General features: G+C 34.6%; 1 protein-coding gene across 1 annotated transcript in view; it reads left to right on the forward strand.

The window, feature by feature from the left end:
* The window catches only part of POLA1 (DNA polymerase alpha 1, catalytic subunit), a 345,771-nt gene that overhangs the window by 108,287 nt on the left and 218,060 nt on the right, over window positions 1-19,424 (forward strand). Inside the window, exons 27-30 of the mRNA XM_007493400.3 lie at window positions 7,063-7,095; window positions 7,918-8,010; window positions 11,283-11,488; window positions 17,420-17,552. Of these exons, the coding sequence (XP_007493462.1) occupies window positions 7,063-7,095; window positions 7,918-8,010; window positions 11,283-11,488; window positions 17,420-17,552 (465 nt within the window). The remainder of the gene's footprint in view (window positions 1-7,062; window positions 7,096-7,917; window positions 8,011-11,282; window positions 11,489-17,419; window positions 17,553-19,424) is intronic.

Below are 19,424 nucleotides of genomic sequence, written 5' to 3' on the forward strand. Positions count from 1 at the left end.
GTAGCTTTGAGCTGAACTTTGAATAAAGAAAGACAGAAATTCTGAGAGATAGAGGTAGGGAAAAGAGAGTGTATGGAAAGCAGAGGACAGCCTGTGCAAAGTCTTAGTGAAGGAAAATGGATGGGATATTATGTGAGGAATAGCAAGTAGGCTGACTTGAATGCAGAATGTATGAAGGAGAATTAAATGTGATATGCCTGGAAAGTCCAAATTGTGGAGGATTGTAAATGCTAAATCTGGAAGTTTATATTTGATTACCCATATAGTAGGGTGCCACCAGAGAGCCCTCTAAGAAGGAAAATGACCTTGTCAGATCTGAATATGTAGGGTGTATATTTCAATATGAGATGTTATTATTGTAAGTAGTTTAAATAGCCTTAAAATATGTACACACAGCCATATCTACTTTAAATTTTATCTACAGTTAAGTCAGATAACTTGGTCTGTCTCACTTGTGTAGTAAATATGAATCATCCTTTATGTTAATTCATTTTATAATTTTTGGAAAGATTAATGTGAGATAAATTATAAAGTATTGAATGATATTTCCAGGGGCTTTATGTGAAAAGAATTCATGTGTCTATATGTGTGTGTAAGTGTATGTATTTGAAATTTGCAAAGCACTTTGCTCATAATGAATAAGTAGTGAAGTATTATTATCATTATCCCCACTTCATGGATAAGAAAGTTGAGTTACAAAAAGGTAAATGATTTCCTCCAGACTGTTCATCTAGTTGTCAGAGTTAGGATTTGGGTACAAGCCTTCCTGATTCCAGGGCCAAGACTTTTTCCCAGATATACTGCTTTCTTTTTTATTGTGCTGCTTTCATCAAGCTTTAAAATACCTATAGAACCATGTAAGAGGTGGATTAATAACATGCTTTTTGTTTTGACTACGAGATAGATTTAGATGGACAACACATAGTTAGTCCATCAGCCATCAGTTCATAATGCAGATGATCAGTGCCCAGTTCAGAGTTTTGTAGAAGGTAGAGGGCGAAGATTATATTTGGGAGAAAACATGCTGTTTTCAACAATTGTTAGCTATATCCTGACCTATTGACCCAACTTTATAACACTAATAATCTAGTGGCAAAATTGTTTGGCTGGAATCATCTAGCACTATACACTTATGAAAAATTATTATTGTAGGGGTTCTAAAAGGCAATGGAGAGACATGTTTAGGTGTAAATAATTTACTGGAATCCAGTCAATAAGGAATTTTTCCAGTGTTTCCTATATGCCAGACCCTGAGTATACAAAGATAACTGGTAGTCCCTAAGCTCATGGAGCTTATATTCTATTTAGGAGTACAACATATACACACATGTGTACAAGAGATAATCTGACAAGAAAAGGTCCTCGACTAGGTTGGTTTATGGATGGCAGAATCAGTCTCCCCCCCCCCCATCCCCCACCCCCCCAAGTTTGTGTTTCACTGTCATAACCTTTGAGAATGTTGTGATGTTACTTCCAGGTCTTCATGAGGCCTTGAAGTGGGACTTCAAGAAGAGTCTTCCTAATGTATTTCTAAAAATTTCTCTAATGTATTTCCAATTTTATATGTGCATTCTTGCAGGAAGGAGCTTAAAAGCATTAGTATCTTGAGGTTTCCATTAAGTTGTTCAGTTATAGTCTCAATTTTTATAGTTAGGTTTGTGAACTTTGGTATATTTAGTATATTTATTGTGTATAATATCTAAGTGATGCCTACTATAAAAATGGGCTAATTGTTAGGAACATTTTAGGTGTCTGGAATTGTCCTTTTGTATTTTACTTCTTAAATGGTGGCAGCTTGATGGTACCAGTAAGCACTATTTTAGTCTGCTTTGGCATGAGTAAACATTTAGCATGGTATCTTATTTTAGCAGAATATAAATATGGAAAAGGCATAATTGTTATGTTAGAGATTACTTTTTACAGGTTAGTGCCATTTTTGGTAATTGGTCTTATGTGGCTATTATTTAGCAACCTCTAGATTAGACAAACAAGAAGTACATTCTATCTGCCTATGAAAATATAGGTTTATTCTTTAGAAAACAGAATCAGCAGTGCATTTTTATATTTCCTTTTCTACTTCCCACTCCTCTTTCAGGGGCCTGTTTTAAGACACTTTTTCATATGATTTTAATTCCCGCTCTCTTCCTTTCCTCATTCCCCTCCTCCTCACCCTGCACTGTTCAGCATAGCCCGAAATGATTGATATGATGGCAGTGCTGTCATTCTTGTTAACAAAAAAAAAAAGTCATTTTTGTTCTAGGTATTTTAATAGAGTCCCATTAAAGATGTATTGCTGACTGAAATATCGGCATGAAGGGCTCTCACTGAGCTGAGCCCAGGAATTAAGAAGTCAGGAAATCGGCTGCTGCATTGCAAGAGAGCCTTGTGTGACACAGAATCTCCTGATTGGGGAGATCATTACTGCTATTATGACTCGACTTGCGTAGGAATTTTAAATTCCATCTGAATGTCAGTAATAACCCTCTTAGCAAATTATCCTGAATAAAATCACGAAGGCATTTTATATAATAGGTGTTGAATTACTGGATAGATTTGCTAATTAAATACTCTTTGTTCTGCTGCAGTTGACATTACAGGGTAAGATCTTGAACAATTATTCTCAACAGCTGTACTTTGTTAAGGGAAAAATTAACCACAAAGTTTATTTTTTTACACTTGAAGTTGGCAGATTTTTGAAATGTGCTTGAAAAAATTCCATCATCCAATTGGTAATGAGTAGATAAATATGCAGGTGTTGCTGTGAAATCAGATAACTGCAGACTGCCTTATTAATGAATTTAGTAAGCCTTTATAACCCTCTTTTTTATTGCTGCTGGCACTTAAAAGTGATCCTCTGTCAGCTGGGTGTAGCCCTAATATTATGACTGGTATTTTATGAAGTGAACTTGAGAGTGGTCATCTAATAATTATAATACCTGCATTGCCGTTAGTGCATGGATAGCATCGTCTTTCCAGTGGTCAAGCTTTTTTTAAACTGGGGGAAAAATCCAATCTAATAAAGGCCTTTCAAGTCTTGTTTTCTTCAGGATAATCACAGTTTTGAGCTTTAAGAATTTAATTTATTTTTGGAGATTGTGTTTTTAATTTATTTTAGTGACTGTGTTATACTGAAGGGTTGGCCAGAGAACCTAGACTGACAAATTTATTTTGGGCTGAAAATTTTTAAATTCATTTTTGCAGACAAGCATTTATTTGGGCATCTTCTGCTAATGATGCTGTTTTAGGCATTTTCTCAGAATTAGTGTTCATGTTTTTTTTTTTTAATCATTATGGCCATGGGACTGCTTTGCATCTGATAGCTGCTCCGCCATCCCCAGGCCTGGTGTTTATTTTATTTTATTTTTTTAATATATTTTATTTGATCATTTCCAAGCATTATTCGTTAAAGACATAGATCATTTTCTTTTCCTCCCCCCCCCCACCCCCCATAGCCGACGCGTAAGTCCACTGGGCATTAGATGTTTTCTTGATTTGAACCCATTGCTTTGTTGATAGTATTTGCATTAGAGTGTTCATTTAAAGTCTATCCTCTGTCATGTCCCCTCAACCTCTGTATTCAGGCAGTTGCTTTTTCTCGGTGTTTCCACTCCCATAGTTTATCCTTTGCTTATGAATGGTGTTTTTTTTCTCCTGGATCCCTGAAAGTTGTTCAGGGACATTACACCGCCCCTAATGGAGAAGTCCATTACGTTCGATGATACCACAGTGTATTAGTCTCTGTGTACAATGTTCTCCTGGTTCTGCTCCTCTCGCTCTGCATCACTTCCTGGAGGTTGTTCCAGTCTCCATGGAACTTCTCCACTTTATTATTCCTTTGAGCACAATAGTATTCCATCACCAACATATACCACAGTTTGTTCAGCCATTCCCCAATTGATGGGCATCCCCTCGTTTTCCAGTTTTGGGCCACCACAAAGAGCGCAGCTATGAATATTTTTGTACAATAGTGTTCATGTTTTTAAGGGATTTTTTCATCTAAATTATATTGACCTTGTCAGGCAGAACACATAAACATGTGAAAATACTAAACATATTTCCATTTACAACTTAAAAGAATAAGCATATTATGGGAAGCAAACATTTATTAAGTGCCTACTATGTATATCACTTCACATATATTCTCATTTGGTCCTCATAACAACTTTCGGTAGTAGGTACTATTATAATATCACCATTTTTACATACACACAAGGAAAAAACCCAAAGTAACCAGAAGTTAAAATAAATCGCCTGGGGTTACATCTAGTAAGTATCTGAGCCCAGATTTCAACTGAAAACATCCTGACTTCATGCCCAGTGTCTTATCCACTTCACCAACCAGCTGCCTAATCACCTGATGGGGCTTGACAGTCATATTTAAATACTATAGGTAAGGGGTTTTCTAGATATTTTTACTCTGATGAATCAGGGAAGGTTTGGAAATGACTTAGAATTAGGAAGCATTTTGAATCTTCACTCATACTAGCTTATGTTTCTATATCGCTCTCTTCTTATTTGATCCTTATAGCAAAACTATGAGATAGCTAAAAATTGTGTTATGATCTCCACTGAATAAATAAATATAATTTGACTAAGTGAAATTAAGTAACTGGTCTATCCTACAGTTAATAAGGTATAGAGTTATGACTCAGATTTGTGCCCTCTGAAAACAAAGTATATCATTTCTGCCTTTTACCAAATTGGGAATAGCTGATATATAATGGCAGCTAAAGCCCTCTTTGTGGGCTCTCAGCAAAAACCAGCTAATTCCTGGTCCATCAAGCAGCCACTGGGGTGAATTTACCATAAGGTAACCAGTTAAGCATGAGACTGAGGAAACTTCCTTTGCCCTTTGTCTGCAGCTGCAGAGTTAGAATATGGGACAGTTTTGTAGAGAAATGTTTGTTAGCCTTTGTGGGAATTGATCTACTGGGGATGGTTTAGGAGAGTTTTCCTTGTGAAGTTTTTAGAGTTTAGCTCTAACTCTAAAGGAATTAAAAAGGGAGCCTTAGAGGTAACTTAATCCACTTTTCATTTTTATAGATAAGGTCCAGAGAAGTGAGGCTTGGTAGATGGTAGAAGTTTTGAGAAAGATGTTATGTTGTTTCAATGATTTAGGAAGTCTCATAGAAAGTTAGAACTGGAAGAGAACTTAGAAATCATCTAATTCAACCACTTTATTTTTATAAGGAGAATGAAACTTTCCATCAGTTATAAAAGTTGTTGGTGGCAGAGATAGAACAAGATTATAGATCTTCTTACTAACAAACTGACAGTTCTGTCCTTTCCACAAACCTCTCATTGCTTTGAGCAGAAATGAATTGAAATGTGTTGAAGAAGAGTAGATTACTAAGTTTATCTTCACCCTGATAAATTTGATTTGTGTTACTTTACCCAGGGGTGTATTGGCTTATGTTTTCCATCATAGATCTCTTCATATGTTTTAAATATGGAAGACATAATTTAATTTGTTACCTAGTATCTTGGTGACACAATGAGTGTAGATTTTAGCATATTCAGATGTACAGAAATAGCAAAGGCAGGGCAAGGAAGTGATTAAATCCTGTCAACAATGCAAAGGGTTAGTTGAATGGCCTATCAGCGCCAGTTTTTTTGGCTCTTGGATACTAAGCTAAAGAGCTGAGGACCTTTTTCTGTGGGCAGTGGGAAGTAATTGAACATTTCAAAGCAGATTGGTTGTGGCTTGTAAGGTGTTCCAGAGCAGGAAGAAAGGAGATAAGCAAGAAGATCAATTAGGAAATTTTTGTAGTAGTATTCCAAACTTGAGTTGGTAAAGTGCCTCAATAGGTTCAATAGGAAATATGCAAGAAGGAAGGGTCATCAGAATTACGTGACTGATCAGAGATAACTCCAAGTCTGACTTGCATTGGTCTTTGATAAGATTATATGCATAACTAAAATAAAGGTTTTCCAGTAACTCAGACCCATTAGAATTCATTCTAGTTTAGGTAACATTTTAGAAGGCTCTGGATGGATATTAAAAAGTCTAGGTACAGACCCATTTAAAACAATTAAAAACATAGGAAATGAAAAAAAATTATGAAGTAGTCTTAACTTGGTGAACTCTGACCAGAAGCCAAGAGACTTAATCCTGACTCTGTCACTAACTAGCTAAGGGATCTTGAGAAAATTGATCTTGGATATAAAATGAGTTAATTTGGTGATAACTAAAGCCCCATCCAGTTCCAACATTCTCTGATTACCACTATCTGTTGGAGCAGAGGTTCTTGACTTTTTGTGTGCGTGACTTCTTAGAATATTGTTTTTTAAATGCATAAAATTAAATAATTACAATGGAAAATAATTACATTGAAATAAAGATGTAGTTTATTTCCATCTAAGTTCACAGATGCTTGGAAATGATGCCAGATGCTAGGCTAAGAACCTTGGCACAGAGAAAGATGAAGTTTTGTTCACTGATGAAATTATGGAAAATTCAAGTAGACCCTTTTGAATTTATTTCTTTTCCTGCTGAACTCCTGATAAGATTTTCACTTTATTAGAAAAAATTTCTTTCATTTAGTTGGCCTTTAGCAAGTACTTACTATAATAGAAGTCGCTGTACTGATTACTAGAAGATTTGTACCAATAACCAGAATATAAAATGGACTATTATAAGCACATAATTGAGGTACAAAAAGTACTAATATCAGAGATCCAGGAAAGCTTCATTATGGAAAGGACATCATTTTCTCCTTCCTAGAAAGCTTTTAGAATGCTCTCTTCAAAAAATACAAATGTCAATAATTTTCCCTACAGATACAGATTTCCAGGAGCTTATTAAAAGAAGAAAAAATATGCAAGCATTATTTGATTTTCCTGTACAAATTTTTAGATTCTGCTAATTTCTTGTTACTGTATGGAGTAGAGACATGAAAGGGTGGTTAGGTAACTACTTGTAAGAAGTGCTTTGCTTTGGAAAAGCTAGAACATGTAGAATTTTATGTTTATGTTGTACAGATATGTTTATGTATCTTTTCTGTTCATTTCCTAATACATTAATCTTGGTATTTTTTTTTGTTGTTTTTTTTACGTATTTAGATTTTGATGCATACCAAGGAGATGGTGCAAAAGGTACTATTGAATATTTTCATTACACAACAATTTTTAAATATCACACCTGGTGAAATCTTTGTATTCAAAGAAAATTGTAACCCAAACAGAGGGAAATCGCTTCTTGGGATGCCTAGTTTACTACTGTAATCCTCTCTAATGGATTATAGCTCTTTCCTTTTACCAACACTGATATGATCTAGCCACTGCTTGAAGCCTATATGTGAGTGTTTCAGGCAAATTAGCAACAGTGCTAATTAGAGTTTACTTACAGGCCTTTATACTGTATGCGTTCTAGTGTTGTTTGTTATGATTGATTTTTTTTGGCACCCTTCATATTCTGCTAAATAGTGTTTGATACTGGTAAGGGTTTGACATGAATTTGTGCCCCTGAAATGTTTTATAAAGTGCTATGTTTCAGATTTTTAAGCTGCTATTATAACCACTTACCATGATGGTACCTAGACGTCAGGAAGATCCCTTTTAAAAATTTTTTAATATTTAATTTATCCATTCTAAATTGTTCAAGTTGTAGTTTAGTTTATCTCTATATGCTATGTTTGCTTTGCTTCATCACTTTTTATTTCAGAGCAAAAAAACAGATTTATTTTATGTTTTGCTTCCTATTCACTCTTCTGAATTATACTTGGACCTTCATTTTTTTCATTAAGTTAATATAATCAAGTACAATGGGCAAACTGAATGAATATTTAAAACTAATCTCACTCTTGAATGCTGAATTTTGGTTTTAAGTTCTCTGATATGGGTAGAGGGAATGTCTTCAGTTATATTTTGAATTAAAGGCTACTATGTACATATTAAACATATTATCCTTTCATTTAGATGAACCTTGAAGTTATTTATGGAGATACAGATTCAATTATGATAAATACGAATAGCACCAACCTGGAAGAAGTCTTCAAGTTGGGAAACAAGGTAAAAAGCACTTAATGAAACCGTTTTATCTATTTGTGTAAAGTTGCATTTGGGCCATGTTAGAATCAAGTAATCTGTGTGTTGTGCATTGTAAAAGTGAATGTAGCCATAGTTATATTCTTTAGTTGATTCTTACTTTCTAAACTTAATCAAGTTTAAAGGATTGCAGATTTATGAAAAGGAACTCGGAAATCTCATTCAATCTATTCATTTTGCAGGTGACCTATCTGAAGTCTAGAGCTGGTCAGTGACTTCAGAGGTACCATAGCCTGTAAGTGGTAGAGCTGGGATTGAACCTAGATCCTCTAAATTCTAAGCCAGTAATGTTAAGAGGAACCCTTTCTCCGGACAGCCTATTCCATTTTGGGATAGTCTTAATTGTTAGGAGGTTCCTCCTTGTATCAAGACATAATAATCTCAGTCTCCTTGGCTTCCCATTTCTAGTTTTTTCTAGTTCTTTCCTCTGAGACCAAGAAAACACTGTCTAGCTCTTCTGTGTGATAATGTCTCAGATATCTGAAGACTGTAATCTTGTTTATTTAAATCTTTTTCCTGGCTGACCATCCCTCATTCTTTCAGTTGGTTTTCTTTTCTCTTATTTGTTAGATTAGGTAGAAATTTAAAAAAAAATGTTTTTCTGTAGATGATTACTCTTTTTGATCTTAAAGTATTCTAAATATTGTGGAATATTTAAATATGGTCATGTCATTTCTTATGCCATTTGTAAGAAAATTGGCTAACATGATTAAAATGCTTGATTTTCGTTTGCTTGTTTAGAATGATCTTTCCAAGGAAAATGAAATTTTCAAAAAACAAGTAAATATTTATGAAATACATTAATCAAATAATTTGTTGTGATCTTTATTTATAAGAAATTAAACTAGAAACTGGGGTAAGTAAAAAAAGAAACTTTAAGGGGAGGTATATGAATAAAAAGTTAACTAGCAGTAAAGTGTAGCATTTAATCTATGGAAAGCACATTACAAATCTTAAAGCACTATGTAAATTGTAAAAAAAAAAAAAGCACTATGTAAGTTATTTTTTTAAAAAAAGCCAGCTAAAACAGTGCTATAGACAGCAAATAATTTGAGAATTCTAAAGAAAAAGAACTTCCTCCAACCTGAAGTAACCATTCATAGACTGTTTCTACATATTCTTTTGTTACTAGGCTGAAGGACAGTTTCTAGGAGTTTTAAGATGCTTTTGCCTTAATTTCTGTACCCTGAATTTATTAGGAATTTATGCATAGGCCTGATTGCTGTGTGGATAACATAGCACCATGTAGATTATTTCCCATTTACCCTGATGTTCTATTTTATTGAAAATGAGTAAAGATCATTTTTCAACCATTGCTTTCATATATTTATAGCTTAGCCTTTTCCTCTACCATTTTATTCCCTCTGCACACACAACTGTAGTTTGTGCCCAACTAGCTAAGCAGATATAAAAATTAAAAGCTTTTAATGGATGAATAACTTCTTGTGTGTCCCTATTACATCCCCACCCCTCAGTGGTTATTGGTCTGTAAGCTTCAGAAATCAATGAAGGCACTGGCCTGACAGGAGTCTTAAGATCATAGGTTCATAAGATCATAGTTGTAGAGCTGGAAGAGGCCTTAGCAATCAGTCCAACTTCTTCATTTTGCAGATGAAGAAACTAAATCCAAAGGAGTTACAGTGACCTGTCCAGTTTGACTGAGGTAGTACACCACAGACAGAATTGGAACCCACAGAATATGTCTCCCCCCCCCCCCCCCCCTTTTTTATGTCCTCAGTTCTTATGGTAGTGTCTTTGGTGTAGGTACTTAATACAGGTTAATGTGGTCACATGCATGTGTGACAGAGCAAATAAATATACATGCACATATGCACACTCATTCACATACATGCACATTTTAGCAGATATTGGTGATCTCTAGGAGGGAGCTTGCCAGGTTGTATCAGGCTGCACAAAGAAAAGATCTCTTTGTAGCGCAGTGCAAGTTAGTCTTTTTACGCCTGTCATTAGAATTACTATTGGGGATATTCATGGGGAATACGTAGCCAAATCTCAGACTCTGCATCCAGTGAACAGATTTTCATTCAGTTTGTGCAGACCTTATCTGCACAAAATTATCCTCCCCCCCTACCCCCCATCACATTCTTTTGGGTCTTTCTTGAAGATTTTTCTGATGTAGGATTCTTTTTAGTATGCCAGTACGCCTAGGAGACAACTAAAGACACTTTTACTTATTTTTCCCACAGCTAAATAAGTTGTTGTTTAGTTGTTTCTGTTGTATCTGACTTTGTGGCCCCATTTTGTGTTTTCTTGGTAAAGATACGACATGGTTTGCCATTTCCTTCTCCATCTCATTTTACAGAAGAGAAACGGAGGCAAACATTTTTGCTCAGTACCACCCAGTTATTAAGTGTCTGAGGCCAGATCTGAACTCTGGAAGATGAGTCTTTCTGACTCCAGGCCTGGTGCCTCTACATTGTACCACTTAGCTGTGAAAAACTAAATATGTATGTTATGTTATATGGCTCATGCTGTTGGCTCTGCTTGTCCTCTGTGTTCTTGTACCTGTATATTTGTGTCTCAAACATTTTATGTGATGCCTTGCATCTAGTAGATGTTTGTGGAGTGGCTCAATGTGTCTTTATAATATGGTAGTTTCCTAAGGGTTAAGTGATGTATCATTGACCTTTTTTTTGTTAAACCCCCAGTAGTGTCCTAATTAGATAGATACTAAGTAAAAAATCACTGCCTTTGTGTCCCATTTTTATTACATTGAGATTCGTAATTTAATTAATAATAGGTATTCTATCCACAGAAGATAGAATCACCATCTTTGATGAATTACAGATTTAAAAAAAAAAAAACCTACCTGGAAACCCATCTCTCTATTTGTGAGCCTATGCCAGATGAGTAAGTCTGTCTCTCTGATAAGAGTTGTGAGCAGTGCTCCATCAGGCCCAGACTTGTTGCATTTCTATCTTAGGAATGCATATGAAAACAAATTGTTCTGGCAGTGTTTTAAGAAATCAGTTCTTACCTCCTGCAGGAGGAGAATTACCACTTTGTAATTAGAAAAAAATTCCATTCAACTTTGAGAATCTTTACTGATGAGGAAATAATACTAGGAAGGTTGCCCTAGGTCTTAAATGGAGTAAGTATTAGCCAGGTGCTCAGAATAGGACTATAGTGAAAAGTCTGTTTACATTAATTCCATAAGATATATATCTATGTTATTTGATCTTAAAGGTGTATGTTGATAGTGGATATTTTTACAGGTTAAAAGTGAGGTGAACAAGTTGTACAAGATGCTAGAAATTGATATTGATGGAATTTTCAAGTCGTTGCTTCTGCTGAAGAAAAAGAAATATGCTGCTTTGGTGGTAGAGCCAACCTCAGATGGGAAATATGTCACCAAGCAAGAACTGAAAGGACTGGACATCGTGCGAAGAGACTGGTGTGATCTTGCCAAGGAAACTGGAAAGTAAATTCATTTTTCAGTTTTGTTTTTGCCTTTTTAGACAGTGAAACATCTCATGCTATACTGATGGACCCAATGTTATTTGTAAAGGACACTTACATGTCTGTCTAACATGAGGGCAGCTGTTTATTTCTTCTTTTTTTTATCTTTCTTTTTTCATTGTAAATTATTTAGTCAATTTAGAACATTATTCCTTGGTTACAAGAATCACATTCTTTCCCTCCCTCCCCTCCTCCCACCCTTCCTGTAGCTGACCTGCAATTTCACTGGGTATCACATGTGTCCTTGATCAGAACCTATTTCTGTGCTGTAATGTTTGCACTAGGATGTTCATTTAGAGTCTACATCCCCAACCATATCCCCTCAACCCATGTAATCAAGCAGTTGTTTTTCTTCTGTGTTTCTACTCCCACAGTGTTTCCTCTGATTGTGGATAGTGTTCTTTCTCGTGGATCACTCCAAGTTGTTTAGGATCACTGCATTGCCACTAATGGAGAAGTTCATTACATTCGATTTTACCACAGTGTGTCAGTCTCTGTGTACAATGTTCTCCTGGTTCTGCTTCTCTCACTCTGCATCACTTCCTGGATGTTGTTCCAATTCCCATGGAATTCCTCCACTTTATTATTCCTTTGAGCACAATAGTAATTCCATCACCAACACATACCACAATGTGTTCAGCTATTCCCCAGGTGAAGGGCATCCCCTCATTTTCCAGTTTTTTGACACCACAAAGAGTGCAGCTATGAATATTCTTGTACAAGTATTTTTCCTTATTATCTCTTTGGAGTACAAACCCAGCAGTGCTATGGCTGGATCAAAGGGCAGCCAGTCTTTTAGTGCCTTTTAGGCATAGTTCCAAATTGCCCTCCAGAATGGTTGGATCAATTCACAACTCCACCAGCAATGCATTAATATCCTGACTTTGCCCCATCCCCTCCAGCATTCATTACTTTCCTTTGCTGTCATGTTAGCCAATCTGTTAGGTGTGAGGTGATACCTCAGAGTTGTTTGATTTGCATTTCTCTGATTATAAGAGATTTAGAGCACTTTTTCATGTGCTTATTAATAGTTTTGATTTCTTTAACTGAAAACTGCCTATTCGTGTCCCTTGCCCATTTATCAATTGGAGAATGACTTGATTTTTTGTACAATTGATTTAGCTCTTTATAAATTTGAGTAATTAGACCTTTGTCAGAAGTTTTTGTTATGAAGATTATTATTTGTTATGAAGAGTATGAAGAATATTATTATGAATAATGAAATTATTATTTGTTATGAAGATTTGTTGGCTTCCCTTCTAATTTTGGTTGCATTGGTTTGTTTGTACAAACATTTTTTAATTTGATGTAGTCAAAATTAAATTATTTATTTTACATTTTTTTCTTGCTTGGTTTTAAAAATCTTTCCTTTCCCAAAGATCTGACAAGTTTACTATTCTGTGTTCACCTAATTTGCTTACAGTTGCCTTCTTTATATTCGTCATTCACCCATTCTGAGTTTATCTTGCTGTAGGGTGTGAGATGTTGATCCAAACCTAATCTCTCCCACACTTTCTTCAATTTTCCCAGCCATTTTTATCAAATAGTGGATTTTGGTTGGAAAAGCTGGGATCTTTGGGCTTATCATAGACTGTCTTGCAGAGCAAGGTCACTTACTCCTAGACTATTCCACAGATCCTCCTTTCTGTCTCTTAGGCAGTACCAAATTGTTTTGATGACCACTGCTTTAGAGTAAAGTTTGAGATCTGGGACTGCAAGTTCTCCTTCCTTCGCATTTTTTTTTTCATGATTTCCCTGGATATCCTTGATCCTTTATTCTTCCAAATGCACTTTATGTTTTTTTTTTCTAATTCAGTAAAAAAGTTTTTTGATAGTTCAATGAGTATGGCACTGAATAAGTAAATTGATTTGGGTAGGATTGTCAGTTTTATTATGTTAGCTTGTCCTACCCATGAGCAATTGATATTTTCCCAATTGTTTTAATTGTGTGGAGAGTTGTAGTTGTGTTCATATATTTCCTGTGTTTGTCTCGGCAGATAGATTCCTAAGTATTTTATATTGTCTAGGGTGATTTTAAATGGAATTTCTCTTTCTAATTCTTGTTGCTGAGATGCTTTGGAAATATGTAGAAAAGCTATTGACTTATGTGGGTTTATTTTGTATCTTGCAACTTTGCTGAAGTTGTTGATTATTTAGACTAGCTTTTTGGTTGATTCTCTAGGATTCTTTAAGTAGACCATCATATCATCTGCAAAAAGTGATATCTTGGCCGCCTCCTTTCCTATTTTGATACCTTCAATTTCTTTTTCTTCTCTAATTGCTACAGCTAGTGTTTCTAGTACAATGTTAAATAATAGAGGTGATAATGGGTATCCTTGTTTCACTCCTGATCTTGAGAAGCTTCTAGTTTATCCCCATTGCAGATGATGTTGGCTGATGGTTTTAGATATATGCTATTTATTATTTTTTAGGAAAGCCCCTTCTATTCCTATGCTTTCTAGTGTTTTCAATAGGAATGAGTGTTGTATTTTGTCAATGGCTTTTTCTGTATCTATTGAGATAATCCTGTGATTTTTGTCGGTTTGCTTGTTAATATAGTCAATTATGTAGATGGTTTTCCCAATATTGAACCATCCTTGCATTCCTGGTATAAATCCTACCTGATCTTAGTGAATAACCATGTGATCACTTGCTGGAGTCTTTTTGCTAGCATCCTATTTTAAGATTTTGCATCTATATTCATTAGGGAGATTGGTCTGTAGTTTTCTTTCTCTGTTTTTGACCTGCCTGGCTTTGGAATCAGTACCATATGTGTGTCGTAAAAGGAGTTTGGTAGAACTCCCTCTTTGCTTATTATGTCAAATAGTTTGTATAATAGTGGGATTAGTTGTTCTTTCAATGTTTGATAGAATTCATTTGTGAATCCATCTGGACCTGGGGATTTTTTTCTTAGGGAGTTCTTTGATGGCTTGTTCAATTTCTTTTTCTGATATGGGGTTGTTTAGGTAATTTATTTCTTCCTCTGTTAGTCTAGGCAATTTTTATTTTTGTAACTATTCATCCATATCACCTAGATTGCCGTATTTGTTGCCATATAATTGGACATAATAGTTTTTAATGATTGCTTTAATTTCCTCTTGCTTTAATTTCCTCTTCATTAGAGGTGAGGACTCCCTTTTCATCTTGGATACTGTCAATTTGGTTTTCTTCTTTCCTTTTTTAAATTAGATTGACCAGTACTTTGTCTATTTTATTTGTTTTTTCAATGTACCAGCTTCTAGTCTTATTTATTAAATCAATAGTTCTTTGACTTTCAATTTTATTAATTTCTCCTTTGATTCTTAGGATCTCTAATTTAGTCTTCATTTGAGGACTTTTTATTTGTTCACTGTCTAGTTTTTTAATTTGCACCCCCAATTCATTGACCTCTGCCCTTCCTAATTTATTAATATATGAACTCAAGGATATAAATTTCCCCCTGAGTACTGCTTTGGCTTCATCTCACAGATTTTGAAAGGATATCTCATCATTGTCATTTTCTTCAATGAAATAATTAATTGTTTCTATGATTTGTTCTTTCACTAACCGGTTTTGGAGAGTCATATTGTTTAATTTCCAATTAATTTTTGATTTACCTTTCCATCTACCCTTACTAATAATTATTTTCATTGCATCATGATCTGAGGAGTTTTCATTTATTATTTCTGCTCTTTTGCAGATGTTAGCAATATTTTTATGCCCTAGTACATGGCCATTTTTTGTGAATGTACCATGTACTGCTGAAAGGAAGGTATATTCCTTTTTGTACCTATTTATTTTTCTCCACATATCTACTAACTCAATTTTTCTAAGATTTCATTCACTTCTCCTACCTCTTTCTTATTTATTTTTTGGTTTTATTTATCTAGTTCTGATAGAGGATGGTTCAGGTCTCCCACTAGTATAGTCAGCTATTTATTTTTTGCTATTATTAAATGGTTACATAGTCACAATTCTTAAGTTAATTTGAAGTCATTTTTAAGTAGATTAATACATCTAAATTTACATAGTAACAATATATTCTGTGTAAATTGTCATGTTATTGTGAATAAATTGCTTGTAGTGGAGAACTTTACATCCTTGGTATCTTTGTTGGATTTTAAAAATATTTCTAGTGAATTAACTCCTTTAACATCAGGAGAAGCCTATGTGTGTGGTATCTGAAACTTCTACTTTGCCTCATTGAGGCTAACAGTAAGAGAGTACTTCTTTTTTAGGCAAAACATTTCTGAGGTTAACCCTCAACCATTCATTTAGGGAGATTTCCACCATTATGGAAGTAGGATAGATGCCTTGGATATCATTCCCCCAGCCTCCCTCTCCCCCGTTTGAAAGATAAGCTTTATCTACTTTCAATTCTGGTCTGAAGATTTGTCTGTAAACTACATGCCTGGGGTAATGTCAGTCTTCCCCAAGTTTTGACTATTAAGATATTAGAAGACCTATACAGACTAAGTCTTGAAATTCTGAAACATGATTAAAAAAAAAAACCAAAAACTGGTGTGTGTGTGTGCATGCACACATACATGTGCATAACATTCATGATCATCCCACTATATCAGAGGAGCTTCAGGTAGTTATCTGTTTTAAAATAATATTGATTTGGATGCTATTGAAGTCCCAAGTGCTGGAGGTATCAGAACTTTGCTTGGAGTAAGTAGTTTTTAAATATTAAAGAATTTAAAAATATTTTTGAAAGTATCCTTGTTCCCTGCTTGTTTTTCAATATGTTTATTGCATTCAACTTTGATAGAGATTGAGACAGTTGACGCTAATAGATTCTTTTTGATAGCACAGAATTGGTCATTTGAGTATAGGTCACTATCAGCTTTTTATGAAATGTAGTTTGGAATAGTTTGTAGCCCCTAAATGTGTACTGAAAGATGAAAAAGACTTTGTATAGACTGTCGATTAAAACTATTTTCTTCGGCTTTGTGTTTTTCCAAGAAAAGATGCATCATAATAGAAGTAAATTTCTCTGAGTTAGAAATGTATTACTAATTAAAGCTATACAAATGTTTTTTGTCAGAGTTCTTTTTTCTGACAAATTATAATGCAGCTGTCAAACTCTGGCTCTGCATTTTTCTTGGCTTCTTTATTGCTCTTCCCAGCCGCACCCCCCCCCCCCCCCCCGAGTGTACTCGAAGGTTGTTGTGCTATGGCATAAAGTGTAGGAACACTGGAGAAAAGTGGAGTATGACATAAAAGTTTGCAGTTTTATTCTTTAAGGATTTTTCATTCCTTCTTGCTTCACTAACAATTATCTCATTGAAGTTTTTGAATTGAACATAGGTATTATAAACAATGGGAACACATTATCTTTCTGTTTTAACCAATGTGTAGTGTGGTTTTACTTAGGGCTGCATGTACATTTTGAATTATTCTATCTTATGTGAAGTTTTATCAGCTTCATTAGGGACATTGGTTTCAAATGCTTACCCATGAGCTCCCAGGTGCCATAGGGCAAGTAGTAAAGTTGCTACCAACTTTGATAGTATTCCTTTAAAGACTTCAGCAGTGGGGGCAGCTGGATGGCTCAGTGGATTGAGAGCCAGGCCTAGAGACTGGAGGTCCTAGGCTCAAATCTGGCCTCAGTTGCTTCCCACCTGTGTGACCCTGGGCAAGTCACTTGACCCCCATTGCCTAGCCCTTACCACTCTTCTGCCTTGGAACCAATACATCAATCAGTACTATATTGATTCCGAGATGGAAGGTAAGGGTTTAAAAAAAATAACTTCAGCAGTAAGGAAAACAAAAAGTAATATCCTTTAGTATAAGAATGTATCCACTACCTTTATGGGAATACTTATTATATGAGCTTATAGAATTTTATCTTGTTCCTATCCATTGTTTATTGAAAAAAATTTTATTTATTTACCTGTTTCTCTTGCAGCTTCGTCATTGGTCAGATTCTTTCTGACCAGAATAGGGACACAATTGTGGACAACATTCAGAAGCGGTTAATAGAAATTGGAGAAAATGTGACTAATGGTAGTGTCCCAATTAGCAAATTTGAAATTAACAAGGTAAATGAAGCATTTACTATATTGACCTGCTGATATTTCTTTTTACCACCTCTATTTGAAGAACCCCCAAGACATAAATGTAAACTCTAGAAAATTATTAAAGTTGTTGAGTTTACTTTAATTGCTTAATTACATCAGTATTTGAAGTTGTCTTATATTTTAACTCTTCCCCTGGAGTCTCTTGGTGTTGTCACATCCACAAGCCAGAGTATCGTAGAAGGATGAGAACAAAGGACAAATTACTTAAACTCTCTTCACCTGATCTTTTTATCGTTAAAATGGAGAAAGTAATATCAGTATTAATTCTCTTTCAAGGTAGAATACTCTATGGAAATTCCTTTAGAATAGCATTTTTTAAAAGTGTTTTCCTTCTCTATTAGTATTCAGCTTTGCATTTGCCCAAAAATTAAAACAGAAAAATACTAAGCCCATTAGTAAATTATTTTAACCATAATCAATGTTCAGGTCATTTTTGAGGTTTTTTGGATTAAAAAGTGAGACCAGCTCCTGTGTCCAGGAAAAGGTTCACAGACTTCATAGGAGTTAGGGTTAAAAGAAATGATCTTAGAAATTTTCTGTCTTTTTAAACATTTGTCTTATATTTTTTGCTTTTATATCACCTTCATTTACATATAGACACATTCCACTTTTCCTACTCAGCAAGTGATTCCTTAGAATAAAGAATAAAACATGAAAAAATGCAGTTCATAAAAACTAAAAAACTCAAGTCTGAAATATATTTGTATCTGTAACACCCCTAGTCTTTCACTCCTTTAAAAAAAAGGGACGGAAGCACATTTTCTCATGTCTTTTCTGAGGCTAAATTCTAGAATGTTCAGTTTTATTTTGTATTTGTAATTTCCAATTATTTTGTTGCAAACACATATATGTTATCCTAGTTCTCTTCACTGTGAATCCGTTTATGTAAGTCTCCATGTTCCTGGATTCTTCATATCGATCACTTCTTTCATCATTTCTTTTATTATAGTAATATTACATCACATGAACATATTTTAAGAAACCACTCTAATTGATTAGCACCTATTTGTTATGGCAAAAGATGGTGCTCTGAATATTAATGTCTGTAGAATACCTTTTTGGTATATTCTCTTCTTGGAGTATATACCTAGCAGTGGAATCTCTATCTCTAAGGCTTTGGACATTTATTTACCTTCTTATTGCATTCTAGTATACTTGAATTAATCCACAGCTTCTCCAACAAAGTATTAGTGTGCCTGTCTCTTTTTAGCTCTTAAATATAACCTTTATTTTTTTTAATCTTGATCAATTTGTTTTGTGTGAGATGAAACCTCAATTATTTTTATTTGTGTTTCTCTTATTAGTCATTTGGAGCAGTCTTTGATATTATTATTACAAGACAGTTCTCTTGAGTACTGCTTGTTCATACTGTAAGTGTTAGGGGTTTTTACAAAATAAGAGAGCAGCTTTTAATAATTTAAGTTTTAATGAGAATATAATAGAGTTGTAAATTAACATCCTTTTAAGGCAGAGAAAAGAAAACTTCTAGCAGCTTTTAACAATTAACAATTTAGTTTAGTTAAAATAGAAATAGTAAAAGAATATAGTAAAGGAGGAAAAGATAGAAAAAAAGAGAGATTACTAATCTTATATCCTATAAATATACCTAAAATTTCTAATCCTACCTCTGTCTTCTCAGGACTGTTTCTTCTGCCTGGTGCAACCCAGGCCTAATATAACCTCTGTCTATAAATGATTCACTAACTACTTAACTCCCTAAAATAATGGATAGCCATCACTCCTTTGATCAGTTTTCTATAGCAGTGCAAACTATCAGTAGCCAACTGACAGCAGATCCTTGCCTATGAGACAGACCTCCTGTTCTCTAGGGAT

The sequence above is a fragment of the Monodelphis domestica genome, chromosome 4, assembly GCF_027887165.1.
Source record: "Monodelphis domestica isolate mMonDom1 chromosome 4, mMonDom1.pri, whole genome shotgun sequence".
NCBI lineage: Eukaryota > Metazoa > Chordata > Mammalia > Didelphimorphia > Didelphidae > Monodelphis > Monodelphis domestica.